The following is a 12,581-nucleotide window of genomic DNA, read 5'->3' on the forward strand; positions in this document are numbered from 1 at the left end:
TCTCTCTCTCTCTCTCTTCCTCTCAAGAAACTTCCTCATTTTGCAAAAAACCCGTTTGGAACAAGTTCAGTGATACCAATTTCCCTTTCATTTCCTCTTTCCTCTTCAAACGCCTCTTGGAACTAGGCCAAGACATACTTGAATTTTTATCTTCCACAGAAAATATCTAAGAATAATTGCAGACGCTGCAATCCAGTTTGCCTCATTGTTTGGCCTCTTCGTTTATTTATCAGTGAATTAATAAGCGAGAAATGGATTTAATGTCTTCGAGGGCCTTACTGGGAAGCATTGGAGCTGGAGACTGACTCCAGATTGGACTGAGGGACCCTCATTGACTTAATTCTCAATTATTTTTTATTCTGTCTTATGTGGTAGTATTACCTGTTTCAAAAATAACTATATTTATTCTGGTCTTGAGATTTGGAACATGAGAAAATTTTATTATTTATCATAACTGGTGTATAAAAATCCCAAACCAAAATACTTCACATTCTAGAAATACTTTAGTATCAGCACAAACCAGAGTAATGATGACAAAAAAGCCATTATGGAACAAACTTCTGAACTCAGGGAGATAGTCAGAAATAATTCTTGCACATCTCAGCCGCCAAAATTTCACTTTCCTCCCCAAAATCCAGCCTATGAGGAACCACAGATACTGAACGCTGAAAGCAACCTCCCCCCCCCAAAAAAAAAGGAAAAGAAAGGGGCCACCAACCTGCCCAGCTTACATGTCGCTTACTTACAAAAAAACAAAAAAACAAAACCGGTCTGTGGCCAAGAAGTCGATGGTGCCACCTCTGGTGTCATCTGGCAACCCATCCGAGGTTATAAATGGCGCTGCCTGACTTGAAGGAGTGTTAGTTCATGAAGATACGCCGTACTGCTATGGCGTTCGGTGCAAGTAAGTAGTGTTTGGTTAGACGAGACGGTGTTCTGTTTATTTTTTCTTCGATTGTTGAAGAGTTCTTGTATATTCATGCATACATACACACGCATGTATGTATACATATATGCACACATACTTGTTTCTTTGTTTACTCTGATGGTTTTATAATATTATTTTCACTGCTATGGACTTCCCTTAATTACTTTTGCCTTGAAATTATTATTATTATTATTATTATTATAACCTGTTTTAACTCAGCTGTTTAAATTCAGTATTGATCATAGTATGAAATTCAGAGAGAGAGAGAGAGAGAGAGAGAGAGAGAGAGAGAGTATATATATATATATATATATATATATATATATATATATATATATATATATATATATATATATACAGTCACCTCTCAGTAAACAAGATAATAAAAACAGTCACTAACTCCTTCCATTACTCTACTCCAGCCGCAAAGGGGTGGCTGCTGCCCTTAGCAGTCACCGCCCTCTGTCTGCAGGGCATCGCGGGAGGGATTCAGGAAAAAGGATTCGGGGAACAGGAAGAAGGTGGCCACCATCACAATATCCCAGTGATCGTGGGTCCTCCCGCCCCCCCACCGCCGCCACCCCCCGCCCCTATACACGTCAACGCCTTCTATGGGCCGGAAATCCAGCCCTGCTACCCCGTGACAGATTTCGTCACGCACGTGGAGACTGTGCCGCAATACGTAAGTATTTCTTATTTTTTTTTATGTTTTTGAGTTGATTATTTGTTCATTATTGTTATTTGTTGGTTGATTTTGTCATTTCTGATCATTATTTTGTCAGCGGGGTTAGGTTACCCACCTGAGGGAGAACACTCAACACTCATAGCAATATATATATATATATATATACACACACACACACACACACACACACACACCCTGGTTACCTATTCCCACTTCCTTCTCCACCACAGGCTCCTATCTACAAGACTTCAGTGGTCTATATACCCTTCGCGACCACAATATACGACAAAGCGTACTTGACAGTAGACCAGAACATTGTGAGAACCCTTTACACCACGGCGTTTGATTATCAAACCGATTATGCCACCGAGGTAAGTTTTACTCTTCAGTCTTGATAGAGAGAGAGAGAGAGAGAGAGAGAGAGAGAGAGAGAGAGAGAGAGAGAGAGAGTTGCAGCTACTAGGTGTGTTCTGCTGTAATTTGTTTCATATGCCTCTCAAAGAATGTGTTTTGCTTTACTTTTTTCTGGAAAGGTAGAATAAATCTCCTTTATTGCTTTCATAGTAGACATACGATGCTTTTTATTTTTCATTCTATAAATTTAATGCAGATAATCATTCAAACTTCCATATTTCCTTCCGAAGGTGAGACAAAAGGTTTTCTACGAGACAATCACTCAAGTATCCGAAGTCCCGGAGAAAGTCTACGTCACAGACATCCAGCTCAGGTCAATCCCTACCACCATCACCGTCTTCCACACCATCACTCGAGACGCAGCCAGGATCAACCAGGTCGGCGGGGTGATCGCTCGCACCGTCAACCAGCAGAAGATATACACCGAGACGGTCCCCATTCCCCGAGTCGTAGACAGGACCATTCAGAAGTTCGTCACGGTGACGAACACCGTCTACAAGACCGTGACGGTGACCGAGGCTCCCCTGCCGGTCAAGCTAGGTCCTACCATCGTCCAGACGCTGACCGCGACTGAGGAGCACTTTACGCCGGCTATCGCCTTAGAGACGGTCTTCGTCACTAAGGCTGTCACTGTGGTCGAGCAACAGGCCGTGCCGTATACTGTGACAGTTGACGGGCCTTGCGGACTAGATGGTCTTGGAGCTGGAGGAGTTGGTCTCGGAGGTGGACTTGGGCTAGGAGGAGTAAGTGGAGGACTTGGCCTAGGAGGAGTAGGAGGTGGACTTGGGCTAGGAGGAGCAGGAGGTGGACTTGGGCTAGGAGGAGCAGGAGGTGGACTTGGGCTAGGAGGAGCAGGAGGTGGACTTGGGCTAGGAGGAGCAGGTGGAGGACTTGGACTAGGTCTTGGTGGAGGAGGGCTTGGGCTGGGAGCAGTGAGTGGGGGAGTAAGCTCTGGAGGTGTGGTCCTTGGTGGGTCTGGTGGTGGCCTTGGCCTTGGAGGAGGAGGAGGAGCTGTTCCGCTAAGTCTGTCGGTAGATGACGATGAATTAGATTTGCAAACGTTAATTGGAGGAGCAGGTGGTGGTCTTGGGCTTGGAGGAACAACCAACGACCTTGGACTTGGAGGAGTAGGAGGTGGAGTAGGCCTTGGAGGATCAGTTGGAGGATTTAAACCTGGGGTAGCAACTGGAGGATTTAAACCTGGAGGAGCAGTAAGTGGAGTTAGCCTCGGTGGAACAGGAGGCGGATTAGGCCTTGGAGGAGCAGGGGGTGGGGTAGGTCTTGGAGGACCAGGAGGACCAGGAGGCGGATTAGGTATTGGAGGAGCAGGGGGTGGGGTAGGTCTTGGAGGACCAGGAGGCGGATTAGGCATCGGAGGACCAGGGGGTGGGGTAGGTCTTGGAGGACCAGGAGGACCAGGAGGCGGATTAGGCATCGGAGGACCAGTGGGTGGGGTAGGTCTTGGAGGACCAGGAGGCGGATTAGGCATTGGAGGACCAGGGGGTGGGGTAGGTCTTGGAGGACCAGGAGGCGGATTAGGCATTGGAGGACCAGGGGGTGGGGTAGGTCTTGGGGGACCAGGAGGACCAGGAGGTGGATTAGGCATTGGAGGACCAGGGGGTGGGGTAGGTCTTGGAGGACCAGGAGGACCAGGAGGACCAGGAGGCGGATTAGGCCTTGGAGGAGCAGGGGGTGGGGTAGGTCTTGGAGGGCCAGGAGGACCAGGAGGAGGATTAGGCCTTGGAGGATCAGGAGGAGGAATTGGACTTGGAGGAGGAGGTGGTGGGCTAGGAGCCGGCCTCGGTGCAATCGACGTCAGATTAGGCGGAGACAAAGGCCTAGGCGGCAGTACCGTAAAAGTGGATACGTAGTGAACCGACCCTTTGCCCTAAAGCTCTTCACTGGGTCCCACTAAGTTTTAGATGAAGGTTTAGGCTGTGTCTAAACCCTGGGTTCGATTCAGTGTGAGATGAAGGACTAGACTGTCTCTAACCACTCCATCTTTATGGGTAGGTAAGAGGACAAGCCTTTGGAGTAGGACCTGTCACTCCTTGGTAAAAGAATAAGTAGGAGATGAAGGCTTAGAACTAGGCTGACCATCTTCCATACTAGTCTGAGAATCTTCTGTAGGATGGCAAAATTAGAAGAAGTGAGTTTTGGGACTCTATACTTTCTAAACTTGAAGTGAAATGTCCAAAAATCTTGAGACAAGTCCTAGCAACTTCTTCGGGAACTTAAGACTAAATCTAGTCCAATCTATTGAAGTGGACAAGTTTGTAAACAAGGTTCAGGCTAGATCTTGCTACTCATCTACAAGTGGATCAGTTGAACCAAGCTGTTATACGTAGCATTTTTCACGTATTGGAAGTGTTCTATCAATTTCCAACCCAGAAATTACAATTTACAATTTACTCCTAATCAAGATATGAATTTTGCTGCTCATTCTCTATAGTCAGGGTTTGTCAACTTTCAGTATCTTACCTACTAATGTCAGTCAGTTTTACCTTCCCATCAATACTCAGTCTCTTGATGTAAATCTGTTGCTTAGACCCAGTAAGGGTACAAGCCAAATACCTTTACGTATACATATGCTATTGTATATGTATAGCATTGTGATGTATGCTCATGTTGTTGTTGTAAGATATATTTCTCTTGTACATTATTTTGCGTTGTATATTATGCTGTACGTGATTTTGATATGTGTATATTTTAATAAAACGTTATTTGTTATAAAATCTGCTTGGTTTTCTTCTGTAGACCTAACATAATTTTGTCAAGTTGATAAAATACCAGTATTTATTGAATAATATTCTAATAATACTAAGAATAGTTTTACAAAGGCTATATATCTTTATAACTCAAATAATACAAGCCCCAAAATATTTAAGACAAAACAAATCAGTTTCAATCAAAGCTGGAAATTTTTCAGATACATGAAAAGGCTCTTTTCGAATTCAATAAACGAGGAACTGTAGATACATTTTATTAAAAAAAAAGATTGGTTATTAATCTGATAAAGAAAAAGGAACAGTTAAAGTTTTGAATATAATTCAAATCTAAAAACGCAAAAAATGTTCATGGGAATTTTCTAATGTATTATCCACACAAAGCACAGGCTTCCGAGAATGATGTCCAGTTCTGAAAAGTATGGACAAAATGAAAAAGAATATAAAAATTAATATAGAACAATTAATAAGATATGTAGATTCATAAATTGTCAGTAACAATATCTAAGAAAGTAGTTTTTGAATAAAATATCCAATGTGAATGAGTTCAGGACCTCTGAACTGGGTTAATAATAGTGAAAATGATAATTACTATTATTAACAATAATATTATCACTTGGTGAGTTTCAGATTACGTCATATTCTGACAAAAAATATTTAGTGCCAGAATGCTTCTTCGATGCAGGCAAGAACTTTCATTTCTTTGTGATCTTATTTGGAGAGAGAGGAAATATTCTCTCTCTCTCTCTCTCTCTCTCTCTCTCTCTCTCTCTCTCCTCTCCATAAGATGAGTTGGGGAAATCTCTTCCTCATTCTCTAAATCTCCCTCAGTAAAACATTTTACTCTCTCTCTCTCTCTCTCTCTCTCTCTCTCTCTCTCTCTCTCTCTCTCTCTCTCTCTCTAAAGCAAAGTGACCCAGCCAAATCTTTGCCATTTACCAATTTAAGTAATCAGTCTTTGGTCATTAATCAGTCTTGTTCCTTCAGTCTAAATGACATCTTATTTACCCCTTTTCCTTCGAAGATTTGCTGAGTCACGTGACCTCCATTAGTCTGTCTCAAAATACCTTAGCTATGGTTGCAAGTGTGAAATTGAAGGTAAAGGATGAAAGTAGATTGGTTAGAAGAATGCATTTAAATATTCATGGCGTTTTTTTGAGGGGTTAACTGACTTACTTGGTGACCAAAAATGGCGTCGTGGATGGTATGGTCAGAGTGAATGGGGAATCTTAGTGTGTTTGTGTGAGTGTGTGTGTGTAGTCAATGCGGCATAAAGGTCTTCCAGTGAAAATAATAGAAAATTATAAAATTTGGTCTCTTTATGTTATGAGCACACATTAACAATAATGACGGTAGGAATGATTATAACGTCACAGAAACATATTCATGGATATATATCATCTTTTATCTAAGACCACTGCATATATCTTAATATATTACCGCAATATTTTTCTTCATACAAGACCAGGGAGTGAAAGTGTGGTTAAAAATTACAAGTGGATGAAAAAAACAAAAGTAAATCAGGCCATAACATGTATTCGATAAATCATAGATAATTACTCATAGATAATATCTAGAACAATTTTGAAACAGATATACTGAAGAATCTCAATGGTGTAATCTCAGATTTTTTGCTTATTTGCATTACCTCATTTCAAGTTTTTTTGCAATTTTTTTCGAATTTGCATTTTTGCTCTGTCCATCCGTCCCACTTCTTTGCACGTTTTTGTATCGTTTTTTCCACTTGTCTAAGTTTTTTAAGGTTTTTTTCCAATAATCTTTTTTTATCAAGTGTTTTTATAAGCAACATCACACACCACGATCTATGCAGATCGTGATGGCCACTTCTTTACTTGTTCCTTACATTATTTTTTTGCATAACTTTTTTGGTTTCATATCCGTATTAAGTAACCCAATGAATGGCATATATATTCACAGACCTTTTTCAGTTTTTAACAATGTCATATTCAATATATTTTTTATTACGTTATGCTGTCCAAAAAATGACACTGTGCTTGAATCCATAAAGATTATTTTTTTTGTGTCTTTCTCACAATCTCTTTTTATGCAAATTTCTCGATGGATTTTGGTAATAAGCAACCAGTTTTTCATTTAGGAATTTTATTCTATTTTTTCATTTTATGTAAAATATATTTTATAATATTTTTTAAATTTTTTCAGCTCAGTGACCTAATTCCATCTTGCCGAAGGTGCTATAACCAAGAGGTAATACTGCTATTTAATATATATCTGCGATTGCGTCATCACATTACCAAGTGAGTGACAGGTTGGGAAAGGAAGTAGCTGATGTAATGGTATTATTAGCTTATGTTAAACCGACTGGGTGTTATTTTTTCACTGATAACATTAACAAAACACCTGGGGCGTGGCAGTGGTAAAATGATGTTGTACTAATGTATACTTAATCATTATTTTTATTATCATTTCATGATCTTTTACAAAATTCTCTCTCTCTCTCTCTCTCTCTCTCTCTCTCTCTCTCTCTCTCTCTCTCTCTCTCTCTCTCGTGTTCATTCGTCTTCAGTAGAATAGCACTCGATCTCCACGGCATCAAGGAACCTTTAGTAGAGATAAACAATAAACACTGAACTATGAAAAATTCCAGTGGTTTAGTATATTCCATTATTGTGGACGTGAGATGGTGACTAGATATTCCAGTCTAGGTTTGTTTTTCTTTTTTTTTTTACACATTTTCTTTGGAAATATTCGATTCAGGTTAAGTTAAAAATAATAAGACAGAAGCTAAAAATAATAAGACGCAAACAAATAATCATCAACAAACATATAATAGATTTGAATATGAATAAGAAAAACAGAATATCTACAGAGTATGAGAAGAAGAGGAAGAGGAAGAAGAAGAAGAAGAAGAAGAAAACAGAATACCTACCGTACAGCGTATAACGAAAAAGAAAAAGAGAAGAATATTCAAAGCGTATACCGAGGAACCCCAAAAAAACCCAACCCCACCTTTCTAGAGCCCGTTCGGGTTTTCTAGAGAGAGAAAAACTCGGGCATGGTCCCTTTTACTCGACCAGAAAGAAGTTTTTGACGAAAGTGAGAGTTACGTGGCGTCCGTTCTTTCGAGCGGGTTCTTTTTATAGAGAGAGAGAGAGAGAGAGAGAGAGAGAGAGAGAGAGAGAGAGAGAGAGAGAGAGAGAGAGAGAGATAAGAAACACCTACAAAGTGGGATTAGGTAGCCATTTCCGTAAATGGATAGATAATAGTTAAATAAATAGATAAAGGAAAACCAGTTTTAAGTTCATTTCCTGATCATAAATGTCATACTGCGTTCCAATAGAGAGAGAGAGAGAGAGAGAGAGAGAGAGAGAGAGAGAGAGAGAGAGAGAGAGAGAGGGAGGAAATTCATTGCATTGTTGTAATCAGCAGTGCAAATAAAGCATTTTCTAAAGTATAATCTTAATACATTTCTGGTCACTGGCCACCTGGAACCACAATGAGTGTTAACAGTATATATATATATATATATATATATATATATATATATATATATATATATATATATATATATATATATATATATATATATATATATAATATACAGGAAAACCAGCATATAGCTTAAAGGTACGGTCGAATAAGCACAGGATGGAGTATTGGTTTACCTCTAACGACTAAATCGGCAAGAAAAGTTATGTAATGACGTATAAAAAATATAAGAAAACGATTATGTTTGTAAGTAGGTCAGTAACTGGAACAAAACCTACGATAAAAAGTGACAGGAAAGGGCAAAACATTAGTGGAAAAAACAAGGCCATAGTGACTGGCAAAATTCGTCGTATGTCGGTCATCGCTTTAGCAGGCCGATTGCTATGGACTGGATTTTTTGTTTCGTTTCGATTGTATATAGATAGATTACCGTAACAAATATTTCTTCTCGATTTACTGAGAATGTATTGCTTTTACCATTCTTAATTAAATGCTCCAAACTGTGTATTCCTTGTTGTATGTCCTAGACTTGTTTAGATTTCTTTTTATTTTGGCTTATGGTATATTTATTAAAACCCTATAAATCTTGATGCCTGTCCTTTATTATTTCCACTTTTATTGGATCTGTCTAAAGACACTGAATCTTGTTAAGTTTTCGAGACATTCTGGGGACTCATCCATGTTTTAAATTTTGACGAGTCCTTCATAAGATATTAAATATTGTTTCATGGTCAATGTTTATAGGAAATAACTCCTATCTAACTACAGATTGATAGTATATTTAGACTTTTATAGAAGTCATTCCCTGCGGTAAGTATAGCAACAAGCACTCCCAAATATCTATCAGGCACGCATTCCCCGTTACCTACGCAACTTTTGCAACTAAATCAGAGCATGTGGCCCATACCCAGCAGCCTCCATGCCCCAAAACATACCCATAAAAAAAACAAACTAAGGTGAATGTTGTTATGAAAGCAAGCAGACTAGAGGTACGAAGATATGTTTTTACTTGACTGCCGATGTGACCTTATAGGTAATGTGTACGTTTGCTAATCATGCGTCGTCGATTGGGTGCTTGCTTAGTCATCGTTCTGTTGCATAACCTGGTCCTAGGGAGGGATTGGCATCGATGAAAGGAGACAGGTGCTGCTTAAGACTTAGAGAGAGAGAGAGAGAGAGAGAGAGAGAGAGAGAGAGAGAGAGAGAGAGAGAGAGAGAGAGAGAGAGAGAGGAGGGGAAAATATGTGAAGGAAGAGAGATGAGGAAGTCAATTACAGAGTCAAAGAGTTGTGTCTGTCAGCTGAACTGGGACAGACTACAAAAGACAGTCTGTAAACAAACAGCCAGTCAGTCAAAGAACAGCCAGTCATAGCAAAATGACCCATGGCGGAAATTCCGGCGAGTCAGCAGGCCAGTCATGCAGAAAACGACAGTCAGCAAGCCAGTCAGATAGAAACAGACATCCAACAAATTAGTGGAAGACTGTCAGAAAGTTCCACAGTCACAGTCAAGCAGTCAAGAATTTTACACAGGTCATACAGTCAGAACAGGACAGTCAGAAGAACCAGCAGTCAGTTTAAAGCCAGTCAGACAGAACTGTAGCCAGATGTGGGCAGAATTGTAATAACAAATCAGTCAGATAAAAAGGCAGGAAGCTACAACCAGTTACAGCCAATCATCCATCCAAAACTGCAGACAGTTACATCCAGTTAGACAAATATGAAGCCAGGTAAATGCACATCCAGCCGACTCCAACCAGTCAGAACCAACATCTGCCTGGCAGCCAGTCTTCAACCACAACACAGAAGGACAAACTGGCACCAAGTAAGGAATGGAAAATCAAAAAAATAAAACCAGAAAATAGCCAAAAAAAAAAAAAAAAAAAAGAAACGCAGAAAGCGAAAGTGGCGCGCAGCCTGGGGTTCTTGTGCTGTTAAGAAAAACTGGGGTATCGGAGGTATTCTCTTAGTCCGAGAAGCTGCTGCCCTCCTTGCCAGAGAAAGGGAGATGGCTGGGTGCGTTTGCTTCGACGCGTTTGGTGGCTTATCTAATTGGTGAGAGAGAGAGAGAGAGAGAGAGAGAGAGAGAGAGAGAGAGAGGCTCAGTTGTTCATACAATGAAATGGAACGTGTCAATGGACGCAGACCAGGTGAAAGAGTTCTAGAATAAATTATACAATATATCAATGGAAAACAGATCAGAGGAGAGAGAGAGAGAGAGAGAGAGAGAGAGAGAGAGAGAGAGATAGTTCACTACCACCAATTTTCAAGGCAAATTCAGCCTGCACGACTGAATACACAGAATTGCAGTAATATCTTTTTAAGCAGGTATATTATACATGTTTAACATCCACTGAATAAGCGCGCGTTCATGAAGTCCACCTCACGCTATCCGTTTTGCGCCTTTACAAAGTCTCATGGCACCTCGGGGTAATCATGTTACTACCCAATCGTTGCCCCAGACTCGCTCCTGTAATTATTACCTGCAGCAAGCGCCCTTGGGCACAACGCCATTACAGAACTGTGCCCATTTTGGGAAGAGGTGACATGATCCAGTTGCATCACAATGAAAGGAAATGATTTGCCCTTCTACAGAATGTAAACAAGACGTTCGCATTTCCAAATGACGTGTGCATTTCTTAATAGTATGTAATCTCAGACTCAGCAATAGTCCATTTTAGATGTGCATTTTCCAGTGATTAAATGTATAATGTAGTTATGTAATTGAAGGTGTTTTTACAGATAAAAAGAATAATAATTCGTCATTCAGTGTATATCTCTCTTTAAAACAAGGAAATAGAGAAATGTAAGTAAATAAAAGGTAACCATGTTTGCACGAGCCATCTCGGGCTGACCTAAAACACGCACCCAAAGGAAAGACGTGATGCATAATGAGAGAGAGAGAGAGAGAGAGAGAGAGAGAGAGAGAGAGAGAGAGAGAGAGAAACTCTGCTTCTCTTGCATAATGCATTTTAGGCTATAAACCCAAGGGTGCTTCCTAAGGGATGATTATGAACCTCACATGAACTTCTCACCCTGGGTTCAGCAGGGAAAACCATTCGACTCTCTCTCTCTCTCTCTCTCTCTCTCTCTCTCTCTCTCTCTCTCTCTCTCTCTCTGTCATGCAAATTGAATTTCTCTTTTCCTGACACTAACAATCTTGCTGTGAATTTGCATAACCAAAGTTAACTAGGATAGGAGAGTGTAAAGGCAAGACGGTATTTTTAGGTAATGAGAAGGTGGAAATACATTTTTAATAATTGGAATTATTATATTATTATTATTATTATTATTATTATTATTATTATTATTATTATTGGCTATATTTACCCAGAGTTGTTTTTGGAGGTCATCGTTAATATTCAAGGGCACATCGTACGAGGAGATTGGGTATAGGGTATAAGGTATAGGGTATAAGGGATTGTATGGGTGTTGCCATTTGCTGGCATTTAATATTCAAGGTCACCTACTGAAGAATCCCGAAAGGCAGATGGTTACTACCATGAATATTTTGATGTCGAGGTCACTGATCCATGGCGATAGGATTTGGTTGGTAAATATCTTTTTCAATATATTTTTTTATTGATTAGTTTTGACTGGGCTTATAGATATGAATAAATATTATCTAAAGAGAGTATAATCTTTGCTTTTCATAGCTTTTATAATTTCCTGAAATTTTTTCTGAGTTACTATTGGTTATTTTCAAGTAAAATTTATTTTAATAGATGTATATTCTCAGAGAATTAAAAGGAATGTTACTAAGTTCTTCTTCTGTACTTGTCAGGACTGAAGTGCAAATTAGTTATATTACAAATGGCAGATTTGAAAATCTAAGCAACAAATACTACAATAACAAATAAATCCAAAGAAGTAGAGATTCTTTCAAGGAACAAACTTTACGACTCTGTGGCTTTGGTTTCAGTGACATAGCCTGAGGTATTGTTTCATTCTGGAAGCATAAAATTTTATATAGCTCCTCCTTCAAGCACAATACCTCTGGTGAAAAATATTTTAAGGTTGCAATGCAAATTTCTGGTTTTTATTAGTTAAAAAAAAGAAAATATGAAAGATATAAGGGTGATTTTTACATAGCTTTCATTAAGTAAATCAGGACTAGACTGTGAAAGATTTAAAGTTATGGTATGACTCGTAACTTATATGGTACAAACAAAAACTCATAAACCGTCTATATAAAGGAAAATGTTTTAACTTCCTTCCAAAAGCAAGTAAATAAACAACTTGAAAGATGTATAAAGGAAACCTCGCAAGCCGTATTTATAAAGGGAAAGTGTCTAGCTTTCTCCTAACAGAAAGTAAATAAACAACTTGGTATGAACATACCTCGGCTAAGCCGGATATTG

General features: G+C 39.4%; 1 protein-coding gene across 1 annotated transcript; it reads left to right on the forward strand.

The window, feature by feature from the left end:
• The first annotated feature begins 853 nt into the window (after positions 1 to 853).
• On the forward strand, positions 854 to 4,756 carry LOC136856155 (uncharacterized). The gene is made up of 4 exons (XM_067133821.1): positions 854 to 904; positions 1,351 to 1,610; positions 1,844 to 1,984; positions 2,258 to 4,756. The coding sequence occupies exons 1-4, from the start codon at positions 868 to 870 to the stop codon at positions 3,896 to 3,898; spliced, it is 2,079 nt and encodes a 692-aa protein (XP_066989922.1). The 5' UTR covers positions 854 to 867; the 3' UTR covers positions 3,899 to 4,756.
• Positions 4,757 to 12,581: the final 7,825 nt, after the last annotated feature.

Source organism: Macrobrachium rosenbergii, chromosome 34, assembly GCF_040412425.1.
Source record: "Macrobrachium rosenbergii isolate ZJJX-2024 chromosome 34, ASM4041242v1, whole genome shotgun sequence".
Lineage (NCBI taxonomy): Eukaryota > Metazoa > Arthropoda > Malacostraca > Decapoda > Palaemonidae > Macrobrachium > Macrobrachium rosenbergii.

Bases quoted from the DNA above. Each gene is read 5' to 3' on its own strand.
- LOC136856155 (XM_067133821.1), top strand. From the start codon at position 868: ATGAAGATACGCCGTACTGCTATGGCGTTCGGTGCAA. The intron at 905-1,350 runs GTAAGTAGTGTT...ACTCTACTCCAG, and splicing joins TGCTATGGCGTTCGGTGCAA to CCGCAAAGGGGTGGCTGCTG. The intron at 1,985-2,257 runs GTAAGTTTTACT...TTCCTTCCGAAG, and splicing joins AAACCGATTATGCCACCGAG to GTGAGACAAAAGGTTTTCTA.